The 23218-nt window shown below is 41.8% G+C and overlaps 1 protein-coding gene across 1 annotated transcript; it reads right to left on the bottom strand.

Moving 5' to 3' along the window:
• Nucleotides 1-21428: 21428 nt before the first annotated feature.
• On the bottom strand, nucleotides 21429-22994 carry LOC145065036 (putative F-box/LRR-repeat protein 23). The gene is made up of 2 exons (XM_079012379.1): nucleotides 22635-22994; nucleotides 21429-22036 (listed from the first exon to the last, which is right to left on the bottom strand). The coding sequence occupies exons 1-2, from the start codon at nucleotides 22970-22972 to the stop codon at nucleotides 21550-21552; spliced, it is 825 nt and encodes a 274-aa protein (XP_078868505.1). The 5' UTR covers nucleotides 22973-22994; the 3' UTR covers nucleotides 21429-21549.
• Nucleotides 22995-23218: the final 224 nt, after the last annotated feature.

Raw genomic sequence — 23218 nt, forward strand, 5'->3', positions numbered from 1 at the left:
AGTCGCGAGTCCCCGTTTTCCTTCGAGTTGTGAGTTCAGGGTGAATCAGTGAGTAGGAAAGGGACTCGGTGAGTTAAAGACAGAGTTAGTAGAGGAGGGACGCGGCGAGTTTGCGCCCTGACTCGACGAGTCCGGTCAACTGGAAGTTGACTCTGACAAGAGAGTTGACTTTGAACAGGGGTAAAATAGTCATTTTACCCTCAGTTTAGTTACCGGTATCTGATTTAGTGTGTATGGGAATTGTAGCCGGGAAGCTCCGGAGCAGCAGTCAGCCAGTTTCAGACTTAGCATCTCAGCAGCCCGAGTTACGAGGTGAGTTTCCTTCCGGTAGAAACGGGTCTACGGCCACAATGTCGGCCCGTTTAGTTAGCAGTAGTTCCGGATCTCGGTCTGTGGCAGTAGTTAGAGTGCTTGATGTCTTGGTATCAAGCATGTCTTTGTGTTATGTGTTCCGGACTTCGGTCCGATGTAGTGGGCAAGGCCCAGTATGTGTTTTATATGTTATTGTATGGTATATGGTAGTTTGGGGGAGCTCACTAAGTATTGTGGTTACAGTTTCAGTTTTGGTTTCAGGTACTTCCACAAGCAAAAGGAAGAGCTTGGGATGATGGCATCGCACACACCTTAGGCCTCAGTTTTATCCTGGGAAACTTTAATTGGATAATGTTATGTATGATACAGTTTTGATTTGACACAGTCATTATGACATTTGAGTTTCTCATTTTATGCTTTTATTATTTATAATATCCGATGGTATGGTTTTTAGTAATATTAAAACAAAAATTTTTAGGTCGTTACAATAGGCCAGCATTGACAGAGGATTGTGTTAGAGAGATCATCTGTGAGGAGGTGGTGTAGATTTTTCAGGGACAGATACTGGAGATGTTCGGGTCTATCAAGATCGCAATGATGGATTACTTTGACGACAGATACTGTAACACCCGTTTATTTAATAAATAAATTAATTAATTAATGATCGTATAATAGCCCTAGAAATCAATAATTATGTAGCAATATATACCGGTCGTATGTGATTATCCAGAAGTCTTTCCCGAAGATCTTCCCGGATTACCACCTGATAGACAAGTGGAGTTTCGTATAGACTTGTTACCAGGAACAGCACCGATAGCAAATGCACCTTACCGACTAGCACCAACGGAGATGAAGGAGCTTATGACGCAACTTCAGGAGCTATTGGACAACGGTTTCATTCGACCTAGTTCATCACCCTGGGGAGCTCCGGTGTTATTCGTAAAGAAGAATGACGGAAGCATGAGGATGTGCATAGACTACCGAGAGCTGAATAAGGCACACGTGAAGAACAAGTATCCATTTCCGAGGATTGATGACCTATTCGATCAGCTACAAGGTTCGAGCTACTTCTCAAAGATCGATCTTAGGTTAGGATATCACCAACTGAAGGTAAGAGAGCAGGATATTGAGAAGACTGCATTCAGAACTAGATATGGACACTACGAGTTCTTGGTTATGTCATTCGGACTAACCAATGCTCCCGCAGCATTCATGGATTTGATGAACAGGGTTTGTAAACCATTCCTTGATAAATCCGTGATAGTGTTCATCGACGACATTCTGATCTACTCGAAAAAACGAGGAGGAGCATGGCAAGCATCTAAGGGAAGTGTTGGAAGTGTTAAAGAAAGAGAAGCTTTACGCTAAGTTCTCCAAATGCGACTTTTAGATACGAGAAGTCCAAGTTTTTGGGTCACGTGGTTAACCAAGGAGGGATAATGGTTGACCCCGCAAAGATCGAGGCTGTGATGAAGTGGGAACGTCCGAAAATTCCCACGGAGGTTCGAAGCTTTCTAGGATTAGCCGGATATTACCGACGATTTATCCAAGGCTTTTCTTCGATAGCTGCTTCATTAACAGCTTTGACCCATAAAGGAGCTACGTATACATGGAGTGAGAAACACGATGAGGCATTCGAGAAACTAAAGAAGAAGTTATGCGAAGCACCAATACTTTCTCTACCCGATGGAGTTGAAGACTTCGCGGTATACAGTGACGCATCTGGAATCGGGTTGGGTTGTGTTCTGACCCAAAGAGAAAAGGTGATAGCATCCGCATCTCGACAATTGAAAGAACATGAAAAGAACTACCCCACTCATGATCTGGAGTTGGCAGCGGTAGTATTTGCCTTAAAATATGGAGGGATTACCTCTACGGCACGAAGTGCAAGCTTTTCACTGATCATAAGAGTCTCCGGTATCTTTTTAATCAGAAAGAATTGAACATGAGGCAACGACGCTGGCAAGAGTTACTCAGGGACTACGACTATGAGATACTTTACCACCCTGGTAAAGCAAATGTTGTTGCTGATGCTCTCAGTCGGAAAGTCAACCTTGAAAGGAAGAGGCCAAGAGCGTTGAGAATCGAAGTCGTCTCAACAATTGTGGAAAGTATCAGGAAAGCCCAAGAAGAAGCTTTAGGGAAGAATTACCGAAAGGAAGAACGTTTGGGCAAAACGTTAGTATTCGGTACAAACAGTCGAGGACTGAAGGTATTCCAAGATCGGATTTGGGTACCTAAGACGGGAGGAATAAGAGATCTTCTGATGGAAGAAGCACACAAGACCATCTACTCGATTCATCCCGGTAGCACTAAAATGTATAGGGACCTAAAACCCTACTACTGGTGGCCGACGATGAAGCTCGATGTTGCGAAATACGTGGCAGAGTATGTAACATGTGCAAGAGTTAAGGCACAACATCAGAAACCGTATGGGAGTTTAGAACCTTTACCTATACCCATGGGTAAATGGGAAGACATCACCATGGATTTTGTGACTAAACTACACAGGACAAAGAACGGACACGACATGATTTGGGTGGTCGTGGATCGTTTCACCAAGAGTGCACACTTCATAGCAGCCAACGAGAAGTGGTATATGGATAAGCTCGCAAATGCTTACGTGAAGGAAATTGCAAGACTTCACGGTGTTCCTTTTACGATTGTATCAGATCGTGATAGTCGTTTCACGTCGAGGTTTTGGAGGAGTCTACAAGAGGAGTTGGGGTACAAAGTTGTGTTTGAGTACTGCTTACCATCCGCAAACTGATGGCCAGAGCGAAAGAACGATTCAAACACTGGAAGATATGCTGAGAGCATGTACCCTCGAGTTCCAAGGGAACTGGGACGAGCACTTACCTCTGGTAGAATTTTCCTACAACAACAGTTTCCACTTGAGCATCAAGATGGCACCTTATCAAGCCTTGTATGGACAGAAGTGTCGTACGCCATCTTGTTGGCTTGAAGCCAGAGAAAAGCAGTTTATGGGCCCCGAGATAGTCCACGAGACTGTTGAGAAACTAAAGGTGATTAGGGAAAGGATGTTAGCAGCTCAGGATCGTCAGAAGAGCTATGCTGACAAGAAAAGACGACCGATGACCTTCGAAGTTGGGGATTCGGTTTTGCTAAAAGTCTCACCGTGGAAGAGACTTATAAGATTCGGGAAACGAGGAAAGCTAAGTCAAAGGTTTATTAGACCGTTCAAAGTTCTTCATAAGATTGGGAACCAAGCTTACAAGTTGGAATTGCCCGAAGAACTCGATGGTATTCATAACACCTTCCATGTGTGTTATTTGAGGAAATTCATGGAAGATGTTCCTCGACATAATTCCAATCTCAGAGTTAAGGATGGATGAGAATAAGAGGCTGATCGAAGAGCCTGAGGCAATTATTGACCGTAAGACTAAGAAGTTACGACGCAAGATGGTCGACTTAGTGCTAGTCCAATGGAAACATTCGAATGGACCGAATCTCACTTGGGAAACAGAGGATGACATGATGAGTCGCTATCCACATCTGTTTGCTGATGCATGATTCCGGGACGGAATCATCCTAAGGGGGAGAGAATTGTAACGCCCGGTTTTCAGGGCTAAGCATTTTTGATGATTTAATAGTCTAGGTCAACTATTGTAGCTTTTTTTTAATAAAGATGAATTATTTGAGTATTATGTGAATTATGTGAATTTTTATGCTTATTATGTATTTATAAATATTTAATAAATAAAAGATAAAAATAAGCGTCAAAATTAAAGTGTGAGATAACTCTGATATCTCTACATAAAGTCATAGTGGTCGAAACAAGGATTCCGAGGATATAAAGAACGTCGAAATCCGAGTTATAACGAGGAAGTTATGACCCGTCGAAGTTTTACGGCAAAACCGGCACGGCACCGGGAGACGTAAATAGTGAATTTACGATGGAGGACTTTTTAGCCTTAGTGATCTAAACTAAAGTTGTAGTATATGTTAAATCGAGAACATCCATAAAAAGAACGCCCAAATCCGACTTCGTATGAGGAAGTTATGATTTTTCTAAGATTCGGCTTAGCAATGCACGACCCGAAACTCGAATTTTAGTTTGAGCGGTTTTTGACTTACGAGACCTAAATGAGAGTTGAATATCTCATTAATAGGAACTCAACGGTAAAAAGACAGAAGAAAACAGAGTCCGTATGTAGAAGTTATGAATTTTACGCGGACGTTTAACAGTATAATCTCCTTGTACTGTTAAATTTAAGATCGGTTGAGAATTAGCTGACGGAGTAAAAATGAAAGTTTTAGATATTATTTTTACCTACGTGTGGATATAAAGAACGTCAAAAACGGAGGTCGCATGTGAAAGTTACGGATTTTAGAAGTCAGAAGTGTGTTGTGCGAAAATGGGTGATGTGGCACAATCTTGGCCATTGCTTTCTCCCCACGTCTTGCCACTAGATGGTGACATGTGGCACCAAGTTCATCCAATTTTCACCCTATAAATATAACCTCTCCCACCCTCATTTTCTTCACACCTTTCTCATTCTTTCTTCTCTTTACTCTCTCTCTAGAACCTCTCTCTAGCCCCGAAACCCCCCGAAAAGCCTAGGGAACCTCCCTAGCACGAGGCGGAAGCCCCGGAGTGCTCGAAGGCTCCGAGAAGAAGAGATCTTCGGCTCGGGAACGTTACTCCAAGCAAAGACCGGTTTTCTATAAAACCCGCTGTAAGTGAGCTACGTCTACGCTATTTTTAATATATCGTTTATTTAATTATAGTAACGTTATTAGGAACTTATAATAAGTACTTGGGCTATTATTATGGGCTATATAAGTATTGTTTGACGCGTATATAATAGTAATAATAGCTAGACTATTAATTAGTCTCGGCGAATAATAGACTAAACTCTAGTGGTAATAATACTAGGTTTCGTCGAAGGAAATTATTTTTAAAAAGCGAAGCGCTGTCTGAGTTCGGATTCACCACCTTTTCAAGTGAGTGCATAGTTACTTTTCAGCTTACACATAGATATGAAGTATTTTATATAAATTACGTGCTATGTGTGCATATTACCTGAATAATTTCTATCTATGCTGGATGAACATTTTTATACATGTTTTCAATGATTTAAACTGTATATTTATTTTATATCTACGAAAATGTTGGGGTAAAATATGGGTAGATGTATTAGATGTTGTGTGATAAAATGAAATAATGAGAGGCCTCGTTATAGATGTTATTGATGATCCAGTCATCTAGCGGAGTATAGATGACAACCACAGACTATTCTAGACAGTCCAGTGGAACAATAGCAGGCTCGCAACCTGTAGGTGTTTATTTGAACTGTGTGCTCACCAGATGTACTCCATCCCCCACATGGTTGCCTTAAGGACATTTATTGCTGAGGAATCCCCTTAGCAGTAGTGTCCGTCCCGATGATAATCCTTAGGATAGGTCCCTTATGATAGATGCTTAGGGACGTAATGTGAGGATAACGGGAACGGGTAATCGGGTTATTGTTGGTTGAGGAAATTAATAAACTTATTTATTGTGGGTTGAAAACCCTATATGCTCACTAGGCTCCCAAGCCTGACCCACTCAGTTTCTTGTATTACAGGTAGTGACGCATGAGCATAAAGGTGATGTCTTGGGATGAGAGATTAATGGATTTTAGGTCTGTAAATACGGAACAATGTAGTAAGGCCTATGTTGTATTGTTTATGCTTATGATCTGTATCGAACATGACATCCCGAGTCTTTTTAATGAAATACATTTCTACGGAAATGCTTTTGACAAATCTCTATCATATTTTTTTTGGGACAAATTCCGCAACACTTTTATTTAAAATGTTACTCTGATTTTTAAACAAAGCATAAACAAAATCGGTCTTTCATGGCCGTGATTTTGGGGATGTCACAGTTGGTATCAGAGCGTTAGTTTAAGCAAACTAGGAATTTGTAGGATTTCTAGACTTAAACTTAGAATGCTAAGAGATGGTCGTGAGGTGTGAGCACTAGCGTATTTTAGGAACTATGCCTAAAATGCTTTTACGTGCTAAATGCTTTGTGCCTGATATGTTACTATGTGTTCGGATCTATGGTCTGTTGCCGACCGGATCTGGAAACCTTATGTGTTTAGGATTCTAAACGTACGACTACGATATTAGAACTAGCATATAAACGTTTTGGAGAGATAAGGATGATTTGAACATCAGTCCTAAATAAATATCTAAATTCACCTTATTCAGTGTATAGATCAAGATGGCAAGGACCCGTAGTAGAAACGTGAAGGTAAATGGAAACAGAAACCAACCCCCGATGATTGAGCAAATACCGGTTGTGGAAGCCGTTGTTGAGCCAATAACGACGGTCGGAGTGCAAGCGATGATCCAGGCGATGTTGGATCGTCAAATGGAGGAAACCAGACGTTTGCTCCAGCAAAATCGAGAGGAAGCGACTATACAGATCGAACGGCCCGAGTCGAACGAAGGGCAGACTGAGGAGGGGAACTACAGTGGAACCGTTGGTCAGGCCAACCCACCAATAGTTCGACAAAACAACCAAGATGACGAAGTCAAGAGGAATGGATGCAAGTACAAGGATTTTCTGACTTGCAAGCCATCGACTTTCACTGGAAAGGAAGATCCGATCGGGGTCATGGATTGGATCTCAGAGATGGAGTTGCTTTCATGACGTGCGGTTGCAGAGGAAAGCAACAGACTACATTTGCAGTGCGTCAGTTTTGAGGAGGCGTTGTATGTTGGTGGAATACCTTGGGGAAGACTCAAAGCCCCAATGAGCCCCTGCAACTGACATGGGCAGAATTTCTAGTGTAATTCAAACGAAAGTACTGCTCAGCTCAGAACCTGCTCGAGCTAGAGAACCAGTTTCTAACCCTGAAGAAGGGAAGCATGTCAATCGATGAATACACAAACAACTTCACAGAAAAGATGGAGTTTGCCTTGCATCTTGTTCCGGATGAGCTGACAAAGATCGACAAGTACGCTAAGGGACTCCCATGGGAGTATGCAGTGCCAATGCGTCAGGCACCTACTCTGGAGGCAGCTATTTGGGCTGCCATGTCTGTGGAGGATATGATTAAGGGAAGATCTGCCAGCAAAGTTGGCGAGAAGAGGAAATTTGAAGGGTCTGCTAAACCCAACAAAAAGAAGAGCAAGTTCGGTTCAAAGAAGCTTGGGGGAGGAGGAAATGAATTTAAATGGTGCGAGAAGTGCAAGAAGAAGCACTCGGGAAAATGTAGCGAGGAAATAACCTGCTACAAGTGTGGGAAAACAGGGCACTATGCCAATGAGTGCACCATCAACAAGAGGGTGTGCTACGAGCGCCTTGAAGAAGGGCATATTGCTAAGGATTGCCCAAAGAAGAAAGATGCGGGAAGGACCAACATACCACCAAAGCCGAAGGCGAGAGCCTTCCAGATGACACTAGAGGCTGCGAAGGAGGCAGCAGACGTCGCTTCAGGTACCTTTCTTGTAAATGGTTTGCCTGCAAATATACTATTTGATTCCGGAGCCAACTATTCCTTTGTATCGCATAAATTTGTTGGAAAATTAGCATTGTCTGTAGAAAAACTAGATAATGCCCTGATTGTAGAAGTTGCCAGTGGCAAATTCGTACCGGTTAGTGATCGTATTAGGAACATCGTCATCGACCTAAACGGAAATGATTTCCACGAAGAGCTATTACCCATAAAGTTAAACGGTTTTGACATCGTTTTGGGTATGGATTGGCTAAGCGCCAACCATGCCGAGATATTATGCCGAAAGAAGATAGTTAGGATTAATCCCCCTGGAAAGGAGTCATTTATGGTGTACGGGGACAAACATAGAGTGAATTCTGGAATCATCTCCCTGATGAAAGCCATAAAATGTTTGTCCAAAGGATGTGCATCATACTTGGCATTCGTAATCGATGCTAAGAAGGAAAAGAAAGAGGTGCAAAATATACCGGTCGTATGTGATTATCCAGAAGTCTTTCTCGAAGATCTTCCCGGATTACCACCTGATAGACAAGTGGAGTTTCGTATAGACTTGTTACCAGGAACAACACCAATAGCAAATGCACCTTACCGACTAGCACCAACAGAGATAAAGGAGCTTATGACGCAACTTCAGGAGCTGTTGGACAACGATTTCATTCGACCTAGTTCATCACCCTGGGGAGCTCCGGTGTTATTCGTAAAGAAGAATGACGGAAGCATGAGGATGTGCATAGACTACCGAGAGCTGAATAAGGAACACGTGAAGAACAAGTATCCATTGCCGAGGATTGATGACCTATTCGATCAGCTACAAGGTTCGAGCTACTTCTCAAAGATCGATCTTAGGTTAGGATATCACCAACTGAAGGTAAGAGAGCAGGATATTGAAAAGACTGCATTCAGAACTAGATATGAACACTACGAGTTCTTGGTTATGTCATTCGGACTAACCAATGCTCCCGCATCATTCATGGATTTGATGAACAGGGTTTGTAAACCATTCCTTGATAAATCCGTGATAGTGTTCATCGACGACATTCTGATCTACTCGAAAAAACGAGGAGGAGCATGGCAAGCATCTAAGGGAAGTGTTGGAAGTGTTAAAGAAAGAGAAGCTTTACGCTAAGTTCTCCAAATGCGACTTTTAGATACGAGAAGTCCAAGTTTTTGGGTCACATGGTTAACCAAGGAGGGATAATGGTTGACCCCGCAAAGATCGAGGCTGTGATGAAGTGGGAACGTCCGAAAATTCCCACGGAGGTTCGAAGCTTTCTAGGATTAGCCGGATATTACCGACGATTTATCCAAGGCTTTTCTTCGATAGCTGCTTCATTAACAGCTTTGACCCATAAAGGAGCTACGTATACATGGAGTGAGAAACACGATGAGGCATTCGAGAAACTAAAGAAGAAGTTATGCGAAGCACCAATACTTTCTCTACCCGATGGAGTTGAAGACTTCGCGGTATACAGTGACGCATCTGGAATCGGGTTGGGTTGTGTTCTGACCCAAAGAGAAAAGGTGATAGCATCCGCATCTCGACAATTGAAAGAACATGAAAAGAACTACCCCACTCATGATCTGGAGTTGGCAGCGGTAGTATTTGCCTTAAAATATGGAGGGATTACCTCTACGGCACGAAGTGCAAGCTTTTCACTGATCATAAGAGTCTCCGGTATCTTTTTAATCAGAAAGAATTGAACATGAGGCAACGACGCTGGCAAGAGTTACTCAGGGACTACGACTATGAGATACTTTACCACCCTGGTAAAGCAAATGTTGTTGCTGATGCTCTCAGTCGGAAAGTCAACCTTGAAAGGAAGAGGCCAAGAGCGTTGAGAATCGAAGTCGTCTCAACAATTGTGGAAAGTATCAGGAAAGCCCAAGAAGAAGCTTTAGGGAAGAATTACCGAAAGGAAGAACGTTTGGGCAAAACGTTAGTATTCGGTACAAACAGTCGAGGACTGAAGGTATTCCAAGATCGGATTTGGGTACCTAAGACGGGAGGAATAAGAGATCTTCTGATGGAAGAAGCACACAAGACCATCTACTCGATTCATCCCGGTAGCACTAAAATGTATAGGGACCTAAAACCCTACTACTGGTGGCCGACGATGAAGCTCGATGTTGCGAAATACGTGGCAGAGTATGTAACATGTGCAAGAGTTAAGGCACAACATCAGAAACCGTATGGGAGTTTAGAACCTTTACCTATACCCATGGGTAAATGGGAAGACATCACCATGGATTTTGTGACTAAACTACACAGGACAAAGAACGGACACGACATGATTTGGGTGGTCGTGGATCGTTTCACCAAGAGTGCACACTTCATAGCAGCCAACGAGAAGTGGTATATGGATAAGCTCGCAAATGCTTACGTGAAGGAAATTGCAAGACTTCACGGTGTTCCTTTTACGATTGTATCAGATCGTGATAGTCGTTTCACGTCGAGGTTTTGGAGGAGTCTACAAGAGGAGTTGGGGTACAAAGTTGTGTTTGAGTACTGCTTACCATCCGCAAACTGATGGCCAGAGCGAAAGAACGATTCAAACACTGGAAGATATGCTGAGAGCATGTACCCTCGAGTTCCAAGGGAACTGGGACGAGCACTTACCTCTGGTAGAATTTTCCTACAACAACAGTTTCCACTTGAGCATCAAGATGGCACCTTATCAAGCCTTGTATGGACAGAAGTGTCGTACGCCATCTTGTTGGCTTGAAGCCAGAGAAAAGCAGTTTATGGGCCCCGAGATAGTCCACGAGACTGTTGAGAAACTAAAGGTGATTAGGGAAAGGATGTTAGCAGCTCAGGATCGTCAGAAGAGCTATGCTGACAAGAAAAGACGACCGATGACCTTCGAAGTTGGGGATTCGGTTTTGCTAAAAGTCTCACCGTGGAAGAGACTTATAAGATTCGGGAAACGAGGAAAGCTAAGTCAAAGGTTTATTAGACCGTTCAAAGTTCTTCATAAGATTGGGAACCAAGCTTACAAGTTGGAATTGCCCGAAGAACTCGATGGTATTCATAACACCTTCCATGTGTGTTATTTGAGGAAATTCATGGAAGATGTTCCTCGACATAATTCCAATCTCAGAGTTAAGGATGGATGAGAATAAGAGGCTGATCGAAGAGCCTGAGGCAATTATTGACCGTAAGACTAAGAAGTTACGACGCAAGATGGTCGACTTAGTGCTAGTCCAATGGAAACATTCGAATGGACCGAATCTCACTTGGGAAACAGAGGATGACATGATGAGTCGCTATCCACATCTGTTTGCTGATGCATGATTCCGGGACGGAATCATCCTAAGGGGGAGAGAATTGTAACGCCCGGTTTTCAGGGCTAAGCATTTTTGACGATGTAATAGTCTAGGTCAACTATTGTAGCTTTTTTTTAATAAAGATGAACTATTTTAGTATTATGTGAATTATGTTAATTTTTATGCTTATTATGTATTTATAAATATTTAATAAATAAAAGATAAAAATAAGCGTCAAAATTAAAGTGTGAGATAACTCTGATATCTCTACATAAAGTCGTAGTGGTCGAAACAAGGATTCCGAGGATATAAAGAACGTCGAAATCCGAGTTATAACGAGGAAGTTATGACCCGCCGAAGTTTTACGGCAAAACCGGCACGGCACCGGGAGACGTAAATAGTGAATTTACGATGGAGGACTTTTTAGCCTTAGTGATCTAAACTAAAGTTGTAGTATATGTTAAATCGAGAACATCCATAAAAAGAACGCCCAAATCCGACTTCGTATGAGGAAGTTATGATTTTTCTAAGATTCGGCTTAGCAATGCACGACCCGAAACTCAAATTTTAGTTCGAGCGGTTTTTGACTTACGCGACCTAAATGAGAGTTGAATATCTCATTAATAGGAACTCAACGGTAAAAAGACAGAAGAAAACAGAGTCCGTATGTAGAAGTTATGAATTTTACGCGGACGTTTAACAGCATAATCTCCTTGTACTGTTAAATTTAAGATCGGTTGAGAATTAGCTGACGGAGTAAAAATGAAGGTTGTAGATATTATTTTTACCTACGCGTGGATATAAAGAACGTCAAAAACGGAGGTCGCATGTGAAAGTTACGAATTTTAGAAGTCAGAAGTGTGTTGTGCGAAAATGGGTGATGTGGCACAATCTTGGCCATTGCTTTCTCCCCAAGTCTTGCCACTAGATGGTGACATGTGGCACCAAGTTCATCCAATTTTCACCCTATAAATATAACCTCTCCCACCCTCATTTTCTTCACACATTTCTCATTCTTTCTTCTCTTTACTCTCTCTCTCTAGAACCTCTCTCTAGCCCCGAAACCCCCCGAAAAGCCTAGGGAACCTCCCTAGCACGAGGCGGAAGCCCCGGAGTGCTCGAAGGCTCCGAGAAGAAGAGCTCTTCGGCTCGGGAACATTACTCCAAGCAAAGACCGGTTTTATATAAAACCCGATGTAAGTGAGCTACGTCTACGCTATTTTTAATATATCGTTTATTTAATTATAGTAACGTTATTAGGAACTTATAACAAGTACTTGGGCTATTATTATGGGCTATATAAGTATTGTTTGACGCTTATATAATAGTAATAATAGCTAGACTATTAATTAGTCTCGGCGAATAATAGACTAAACTCTAGTGGTAATAATACTAGGTTTCGTCGAAGGAAATTATTTTTAAGAAGCGAAGCGCTGTCTGAGTTCGGATTCACCACCTTTTCAAGTGAGTGCATAGTTACTTTCAGCTTACACATAGATATGAAGTATTTTATATAAATTACGTGCTATGTGTGCATATTACCTGAATACTTGCTATCTATGCTGGATGAACATTTTTATACATGTTTTCAATGATTTAAATTGTATATTTATTTTATATCTACGAAAATGTTGGGGTAAAATATGGGTAGATGTATTAGTTGATGTGTGATAAAATGAAATAATGAGAGGCCTCGTTATAGATGTTATTGATGATCCAGTCATCTAGCGGAGTATAGATGACGACCACGGACTATTCTAGACAGTCCAGTGGAACAATAGCAGGCTCGCAACCTGTAGGTGTTTATTTGAACTGTGTGCTCACCAGATGTACTCCATCCCCCACATGGTTGCCTTAAGGACATTTATTGCTGAGGAATCCCCTTAGCAGTAGTGTCCGTCCCGATGATAATCCTTAGGATAGGTCCCTTATGATAGATGCTTAGGGACGTAATGTGAGGATAACGGGAACGGGTAATCGGGTTATTGTTGGTTGAGGAAATTAATAAACTTATTTATTGTGGGTTGAAAACTCTATGTGCTCACCAGGCTCCCAAGCCTGACCCACTCAGTTTCTTTTATTATAGGTAGTGGCGCATGAGCATAGATGTGATGTCTTAGGATGAGAGATTAATGGATTTTAGGCCTGTAAATACGGAATAATGTAATAAGGCCTATGTTGTATTGTTTATGCTTATGATCTGTATCGAACATGACATCCCGAGTCTTTTTAATGAAATACATTTCTACGGAAATGCTTTTGATAAATCTCTGTCATATTTTGTTTTGGGACAAATTCTGCAACACTTTTATTTAAAATGTTACTTTGATTTTTAAACAAAGCATAAACAAAATCGGTCTTTTCTAGCCGTGATTTTGGGGATGTCATAGTATTGGTTTTCGGGAGCCAAATGTTACAATTTTTAGAAGTCGGGGGTTAAAGGTGTCAGTTCCGGATTAGTTTTGTAAATAACTATGAAGGCAGGGGCTATATGGTAACTCCTGAGACTTCATGCGATGAGATTTTGGAGGCTAAGGGACCGTTTGGTAATTATTGTACCTAAATTGCAATGGGTTTTAATATTGAGGGTCGTTTAGTAATTTGTGGGCTGAGTTTGAAAAGGATTTCAGGAACCAGGGTATATTTGGTAAATTATGGACTTAAGCCGAAGGGAATTTAGATGGCAGGGGTTAAAAAGGTAAAATATGGATCTATTCGAAATAAATGGGAGTTGGAGGGACCAGTTCTACCATTATGGAAAAATTTTAATATGGAGCGGTTAGGGATGAGTTTAAAACCGAAAACCCGGACCGGAACCGGAATCGGACCGAAACCGGAACCGGTATAACCGGAAAATGTTTAAATAGTCCGGGTATTGGGTTCCAAATTTAATTTTATCCGGGTTCCGGGTATTTCGGGTACGAGTCCAACGGGTCCGTGTATTCCGGGTAAAAAAACCGGAACCGATTTTTGGAACCGGATATGTAAAAAAACCGGAATCGGGTTTAATGGACCGGAACTGATTTTTGTACGTTTTATAAAGTTTTTATATAGGAAATATAAATAAATATGTAAAAAAGCTTATAAGTTGATGGGTATTTTATCATAATCTATATAAGTTTTAAAAAATGAATATACTAGGAACATATTTTTGGTATAGAAATTTGTATAAAAAATAGTGTCGTTTAAAGATGAAATATTATTTATATATTTTTTATCTAAAGAAAATGGATGTAGGATTGGAGATGGTTGTTTATCATAATCTCAATTTGCATATGAGCTCTCATAAAAAATAAAAATAATAATAATAATAAGAGAGAGAGAGAGAGAGAGAGAGAGAGACATTGAAGTAATGGAAAACTCACAGATATGAAGCATGACATTCATCTAACAAAATCTCAGTCTATCTCTCATTCCCCTTTCTGGTGAACTTAATTTGTAAGAACCATAATTTATATGTAATATTAATATGAGATAAATGGTTATAAGTTTGGTTTTATATGTTAAAGAATGGTTTAATTAGAAATGGTGATTTCGTCATTTGTAGGAAATTTTGTAAAATTGGCTTATGCAATCCTTTAAATACATTATACTGTAATAACTTTTGTAATAAGTTATGGTATTTGATTTGAGTGAATTTGACTTTATAATAGTGTATTTGATCAAAAAGGGTGAAATCGAAAGTTTTATTATTTTTAGTATCAACTTGTTTTATTTGCTTAATGGATTAAAGTTCTATAAGTTTTTAGCTTGTTTACAGTGGATCTTTTACAAAAGGTTATATATTCATTTTGTTATTTAATTATTCTAACTATTTTTTTTAATTAGAACCTCTAATCATGTTACAATTAACTCATCTCTATGAACGTACAGTATATATTACAATCACATAACTAAAAGCTCATATTTCACAGTAATATTAAACCAACTTTGTTATATCACGTTACTTTTTAAAAAAAAATCAATGTTGTCAATAACCTAAATGTAATTTTTTGTTTATTAATTTTTTTATAACGGTTGAAAGATTATGTGATTGAGGTAATTACAAAAAGAATAATAATAATAATAATAAAAAATCTGGGTTTTCCGGTTCTAAACCCATTTTACCCGGTTCCACCTTACCTACTTTCCTATTTCCGGGTTTTTCGGTTCTAAACCCACTTTACCTGGTACCGTACTCGGAACCAAACCAGAACCGGTTCCTACATACCGGTCCGGTTTCCGGTTCTAAAAAATCTCGTTAATCGGTTTCGGGTTTTCCGGGTCCGGGTCCATCCAGTCCGGGTTTGGACCCACTTTCATTCCTAGGACCGGGTATTTAAAGGTTGCCAAACCCTAACCCTAAGGTCAAGTCATTGGCCGCCATCCTTATTCCTCCTGTTTGCGGCCGCAAACCTCGTAACCCTCACCACCGGTTGTTGCTTCCCCCGTCTAGCCGGAGGTGCGCCTCGGCCACCATGTCGTCTCCAGTTTCGCCATCGGAGCGCCGCCATGCCACCAGTGATGTCGTGAGCAGCAGGGTTTTCACGTGGGTCGCCGGAGAACCGTGATGTAAGGTTGTTACTGTTGTGTCATCGTTTCAATCGGAACCACCGCTGCTGCTAACCGCTAATGTTGTGCCCTTCCTCTTCCTCTTCTTCTTCTGTTGCCGATGTGGCTGTGGTTTTCAGTGGTGGACTGTTTTCCCCACCGTAAACGCCCACATTTCCATTCATGGTTGGACGTGTGTTGCCATTGTCGCCATCGTTTTACACCCTTGTCGTAGTTTAGCACAACCAGGAGGGATGGCTGGACTTGTTCTCGGCCAGAAGTGATTGTGGTGTTTATGTTCAATTGCGGTGTTAGTATGAGGCTGCTAGAATGTTTGTTTGGTCGAAGATCCAAAGGAAGACCCCACTGCCACCACTCACCACCGTCGGCCACTACAAGGTGGTTTTGTGTGTGTGCGCGCTTAGCTTAGCTGTTTGTGAGTGAGTGAGTGTGTGTGTGTGTGTGTGTGTGTGTGTTATTATGGGGCTATAGCCTTGTAAAATGTAATAGAAAGTGAAATAATGAAAGAAAGGAACCCTAACCACCACCGTGAGGTGGTGGCGGACGCCTCCTACCACCACCTTGGGTGGCGGTGTGCTTTGTTGTGTGGACTCGTATGGGGTGTTGGACAAAGTGGGCCTAATGGTGTAGTGGGCCCAATAAATCCCTAATGGGCCTAAGGACTTAACTTTGGGCCTAGTTGGGTTGTATTGGGTTGGAAACCCTAATTAGGGTTTGGAAAGCCCTAAATGCCATGAAGCCCTAATTTTGGGGTTGATCGGGACACGCTCGGGAATTATTAATAAACCTAAATTATTAATTAACAAACATTGGCAAATTAACCTAAAGGTAATATTGGACTTAGTAGATTAAGTCCTTAATGGGTTAAGTATGAACATGTAACCCTAACCGACATTTTATGTGAAAAAACCCTAATTGGAATTAGGTTCTTATTGGCCATTTATTGGACTAAGCTGTTGCAGGCCTTAATGGGCCAATTGGGAGCATGTCATGCACTAAGGGAATCATTGGGCCTTAGGATAAGACCTGTTAGAGAGGCTTGGAATGTTTGGACAAAAATAATTGGTTGTGCCTTAAAATAAGTCCATATAGAGGTTTGGAAATTGGGCCATATGTTGGGCTTTGGCCCATTATGTAACGACCATAAAATTCGAGCCAAATTAAAAAAATTTAATTCATTCAAAAACCATTAAGTTCATACATTTGTTTTCAAAATAGTTTAAACATCAGAGTATTCCCCAGAACCATATCATAAAACATGAGGAGCGGTACAATCACGCCTTCGCTTTGCCACAATCTCCTGAAGCACCTGAAACAATACACTGAACTGTAAGCCCGAAAGCTTAGTGAGTTACCCCTAAAATACGGATACACATATAGTCCACATAACCATGTCAACAATAACATATCATAACAAACTAAACAGAACAGCACATAACGGGTCCACAACCCTACAGACTGTAATACCCATGAGCCCACAGTACGAGTCTCCCTTAGCCCGTAACAGGAATGCTCCCGAGCCCACAATACGAGTCTCCCTTAGCCCGTAACTGGAATGCTCCTAGGGTTTGTTGGCTACCGCATGAAGCAGTACAACCTCAACCTATCCCATATAACAAACACATAAATCATAAGAATCGAGCATGCAAATATCATATAACATCACAGGTAGTCCTACAGACCTACCTAACAGGCATAACCACTAGCATGCAACACTAAGTCATACTCAGCATCTAACACAACACAAGGTAACATATCAAATGGGTCGGCCTTGGTGCCTTAGACCCCTTAATATAGTGAGGATAACTCACCTCGCAACTGCCGGCTGAAAAGATAAGACCAAGCTGCTCCGACCACCGACATGATCTTCACCATAGAACACTACCAAAGAACCAATTCCATAAATACCAATATTACCAAAGTACCCTTGGAAGTTAAACCGGTCAACTCTTGGTGAAAGTCAAAGTCAACCTTCCTGGTTGACTCTACTCGTCGAGTCAACCCGTCGACTCGCCGAGTTCCCATACCCAAAAACTCTCATAGCACAACTTAACTCGCCGAGTCCAACGATCTTTGAGTCCCATCCTGCCCAACTCACTGAGTCGCCAACCGATTCCCTTAATCCAAGGCTTTAACCAAAAGAGGTTGGGGTTCTGCGTCCTGACTCGCCGAGTCCAAGGCAATCTTCAATAGACTCGCCGAGTTGCTCTTCCAACTCGCCGAGTCCATGCACATTTTAATACAACTTGTCGAGTACACCCATGTGACTCGTCGAGTCTCTCCAGTTCTCAATCCATTTAGAGGCTTTTCGAGCCATGCAGGGGCTCCAAACCATAGATCCATTCTCCTACAGTCTAACCCTCACATAAAGTTGCAAACTTTACGTGAAACCAAGGAGATATAGGCCCAAAACACACTATGTCTAGGGTTAAGGACTAAGGGGATTCACCAACAACTCTTAAACAGAAACTTTATGACATTACGGATCATCACAAGCCTAGATCTGGAGTAGCAACCTCAGATCTAAACTCCAAACACGAAATAGGTCTCAAACAATCTACGGAACTCCCAAAACAACCACCAAAGATGAACCAAAAAGGAAATAGCTTAAGATGATGGCACCTTACCTCTGAGATGTGCCCAAACTGATGTAGATCCCAGATCTATACAAACCCCTTGATGCTAACTTCTAATTTCTCAAGCTCTTTCCACCAAGTTCCTCTTCCAAGCTCCAATCTCCTCAACAATGAAGCCTCACACGAAATTAGGGTTTTCTAGAACTCTCTGGGGGAATAGGAGGCTGGGAGAAGGACATAAAGTCCTTTAAATAGGGTGCAAACCCTAAGATTAGGGTTTTCTCATTCCAGCACCAACTCGTCGAGTCCAGCTTCCGACTTGGCGAGTTGGTCACTTAATTCGCAACCCAAACCCACTCCGACTCGGCGAGTAAGCGTACCTACTCGTCGAGTCCCCTCTTCAAAATTACACTTTAAACCTTAAATCATATTTCTGAAATTCGGGATGTTACAATTCTCCCCTACTTAAATTAGGCTTCGTTCTCGAAGCCTGCGGCAACACAAACTTCCGGACGATGCTCCCGCAATGCATCCACTGATCTCAACCGACCCAGATTCCTTCAAACACTGCTATCGAATCCCTAAAATCCATCTCTTCCCTTGCAGGGTCCTGATAACCGCTTCAAGTCGGCCACCGGCTTCCTTTCTCTGATAACAACACTCATCAACTAAGTGCCACCAGAAGACACCACCTTACTTCTGCTTTACGCATTCATTCTCCACCTGCAAAAACTGGATACCATTCTAAACCATCGGGTCTTGACCCAGTATTATCACGCTATCTCTCGCCCATCTGGCGCCACTTTTGTTAACTTGCACCGATGGAAACTCATCCCGTTTCCTCCCTGGATCAAATCCCTTACAGCGCTGAGATGATGGAACATTTCACCGCTTCCGAGCAACTCTCCTAAACACCTAGCTATAACGTTCATACACATCGTACCTGGACCAATCAGCCTCGGGCTGGAAAACCAGGCACGCCTACGATGGTCCAACCATCCTTAGGATGGAACACCACTACATCCATAGCTCATGACCACAACCATACTCGGAACCAAGGATCTTGTCCTTGCGTCACCCTCGAACCCTTTGGTTCGACACAACGGAGTGCAACCTACTCACACCTCCCTATCACGATCTCTAGATCCTTGACCTCTGACTGTAAAATCCTTATACAGTCCTCAGCACTGGTCCAGACTACTCTCGAGTCTGTTAACCTGCTGTCTCACCTTCCTCTGTCCAAATCTTCAATCTGGAACCACTATCCTCCTCCTCTTCTAAGGAGACTGAAAACATGCCTGCGCATCATCCAACATTGCCACCACCTCAACGAGCATCCAACCCGTATGTGCTTCCATATATCTGGTACAATCCCAGTACTTACTACCAATAACTGAAGCACTTTCGATCATCCATTTACTCTACTGCCTTCCTTTCAGAGGACCCATACTCCTTCCGGAGCCATATACCTTTCCTTTCCATGAAGTCTACTCAACAACCCTTATCGCACCTATAAGTGCCACTGAGCCAAACTCCACTCTACACTATCCATGCAGAGCAACTTCCATTCTCGAACTCCCATATACTCTGAATCCGATCACATAACTAACCATGCCCACGCACCGCCTCCAGCCAACTCCATCATCATGATCAATACTTGGGGTCAGACCATATCAATTACCATTTCATGGCGACATAATCACCCATTTTCCGCATACATATCCACTAACACATACAGAGTCTTCAGCATGACTGGACCGCCTTTCCAGGCCTTCAGCCTATCTGGACCACTCTCAGAACCTTCAGCATGTCTGGACCGCCCTTCTGGGCCTTCAGCCTGTCTGGACCGTTCTTCGAGCCTTCGGCCTGACTGGTATGCCTTCCGACCTTCAGTCTATCCGGACCGCTCAAAACTACCATACGTCACCCTGAACCATCCTTCCCGGGAATCTCTCCCATGTAGTTTGTTCTAGCCCTCTTGGGGTTCCAAACTCCAGTTCCGTTCCTGGAATCCTTTCCATGGCCTAAACTCAGGCCTCACATTGACCAACTACCTTACCTGAAACCATGGTCTGTTCCCTGCCCCACTTGTCTATCACTTGCTCCAATCATGCTACACTCTTGGCTAACAACACTGATAAATCTAAACAGCTAACCAACCCTGGATACTTGCTGTTTTACCGGGGAATTTTCCAATTCTCCCCACTTAGTGTACCAACTACTAACTTCCGCTGACAAACCGGCATAACTCGATCGACCTTACTTGATAAAGTTCCCCCTTCTCCAGGAACTAAAACCCTCCGGGTTAAGCAATCTCCACAGAACACTCTCCCGACATCGAACATCCCGAACTCCAAGGAAGTTTGAATCTCAACTGAACACTTCTCGCATCGCAGTTGCTATTCCTAGCAACGAGATCATATATCCTATCTTCCGATCACCTATCCTCTTGGATGCTAACCGACTACAACCCCTAACTACTAAGATCCTCAATCATACCATGAATCATGCGAAAAAGGCGAACAGATCTACAATACCACATAATCAACAAGATAACAGGATATTAAATGGAAACATACCCGCAGATGTATTCGGCTCTGCCCTGACCTCCTCTACTGTAAGCTAGAAAGCGCGCCCCTGAGCCCTTGGAGGCTCCGCTCCACCCTGACCTCCACTCGTAATCCTCAATGTGGCCGGTGCTGGAGCCTGCACCGGTCTTGCAACAAGCTATGGACAGTTGACCCTCAAGTGTCCAACCTGATTTCTCAAGTCTGCTATCAAGCACCGAGAAGACGCGGTATACATGCGAGGGAGTTTTACCGAATTCCTAACTCACACAACACTCAAACCAGGCAGCCATTAGGGTTGTCTTCCTTCCCGACAACGACGTGAAACTTATCCCATGTTCAAAACCGCTCCTACTTCTGAATCCCGGAATAATTCTCCCCCACTTAGATTCGATTAAGTTTTCATAATACATTAAAGTAGTTTTTTTCGGATTATGAGTTTAAAGGTGTAAAAGTACATAAGAATCAAAAGCTAAAAACTTTCAATAGCTACTTGAAGTAGCTTTTGGATTATGGGTTTTTGGTTTAACATAAAAACAAAAAGCTCATACCATCAAACAAAGTTTTTTTTTTCTTAAAATCTAAAAGCTTCTAAAAACTTTGGACACGTCCTTATCTTATTTCTGTTTTGGAGAACTGTGAATAATGTAAATTCTCCCCAGACTTTTGTGTGCTTTAGGTCATTTGAGAAAAACAAATTATGATATTAGTCACAACCAAGATTTACATTTTCTAAAATGGCCACCAACCATTATGATATGCTAACATCTCCAACCAAAGATCAGACCCAATCATCTAGTAATCCTAATCATCTGCTTCAGAAGATTCATCAACATACATATCATCAGAATTTTGTGTTGAGTTGTGTTTAAAATCTTTGATCCGTTCCATGCACTTTTTTACTAAATTCCTGTCAAGTTCAAAGCTACAAAACATATAGATGTCTAGGGATTGAAGGTGAGGGCATCCGTTAAGAATGGCCTCCAATCCATCATTTGTCATCTCATCACCATAAATCTGCAAATGGCGTAACTCCCGCATGTAATTTGCAATGGCAACAGCTTGATCATCACATTGGAGGTATGGCCCTGTCACTGTGTACCTCATGTGAGGTATCTTGAAGGACTTGAGCTGAGGGCAATTTCGTCCAATCACTTCGATGTCTTCTGCATTGATATAGATGTAAGAGAATTCAAGTTCCTCCAATTGAGACAGCCTTTTCACTGCCCGACTCAACCCACTACCCGTCATCTGGTCACACCAGAGGTAAAGACGCTTCACCTTACTTGAGCTGGGACCCACACAAAAGAAACACATTTTTCAGCAACTTAAAACTATTTGACAACAAATTAAATGTTGTGATAGTAAGGGAACTGTTTGTGATTGTTTTTCAAAACACCTTACGTTTGGCAAAACTCGAAAGCTTCTAGTAGCTTCAAAAAGAAGATTTAATAAAGCATCTACAACTTGGTTTTTTGAAACTTATTTTAGCTTTTTTAACTACAATAACATCAAAAAAATATATTTTAGCCAATTTTGTCACCATAAAAACTAATCAAAACATTTCTTAAGAACTCTTTTTGAAGGATTTATAGCATATTCTCAAAATTCAACCAATTTAGGCCAAGTTGTAACCATGCTTTCTTCATCTCAATGTTCCAAATAAAATATTAGACGTATGCATCCAAATTAATACTCTGTACAACACATAACGATAACACAAGCGAAAAAAATGTTGATTACCAAAATTCCTACTCCATATATAAACTGTTTTTAGGCTTAGAAAAGAAACAAGAGCTGTATGTCTATTTTTCCATAATTGATGGAGCGTTAGCGTGTGCTTCATAAGTATGAATTAAATTGAATAGCGATGGGAAAGGAAAACCTACTGTAGCGCAATGTGATCGAGGAGATCATCGGTGCAAAAGCCGCCGACACTGACATCGATCAGTTCCCCACAGCTGAGATCGACTACCTGCTTAGTCAGCATCTCGATTTTGTGATTCGTGTCACAACCATCCAGCAATATGTCAATATCGATGACCTTCCACATCGCCGGATCTTTGCAAATTCTCCGCCAAGTTCTGCATAATTTCCCTGCGCTCCTTAGTTTTTCCACGCTACTCAATCTTCCAAGTATATTTTCCATCAGTTCGTCAGGCATTAACAGCCAATTTGGAGATTCCTTCATTGCCGAGGACGGACCTACGGCGGAGGTCGACTCCATTTTAACTTTGAGAGACGATGATTTTACCGGATCGTTTAAAATCCCTTTTTCCCTAGAAAAGGGGTAAATTAAAAATATAGTCCCTAGCCTTTTGCGTGCTCAACAAATTCAGTCCTTTGAAAATTATGAGTTTGCCGTTTGCGAATACTAGCCCCTTTGAAAAGAACGTATTCTATTTCTATGGATTTATGTTTATGAATTCCGACAATACATGCTTAGAAATTATTTTCTCTTGTATCCTAACAA

Source organism: Lactuca serriola, chromosome 7 (assembly GCF_051521515.1).
Source record: "Lactuca serriola cultivar US96UC23 chromosome 7, Lser_US96UC23_V15, whole genome shotgun sequence".
NCBI classification, from domain to species: domain Eukaryota; kingdom Viridiplantae; phylum Streptophyta; class Magnoliopsida; order Asterales; family Asteraceae; genus Lactuca; species Lactuca serriola.

Bases quoted from the DNA above. Each gene is read 5' to 3' on its own strand.
- LOC145065036 (XM_079012379.1), bottom strand. From the start codon at position 22,972: ATGGAGTCGACCTCCGCCGTAGGTCCGTCCTCGGCAATGAAGGAATCT. The intron at 22,037-22,634 runs GTAGGTTTTCCT...TGTGGGTCCCAG, and splicing joins CTCGATCACATTGCGCTACA to CTCAAGTAAGGTGAAGCGTC.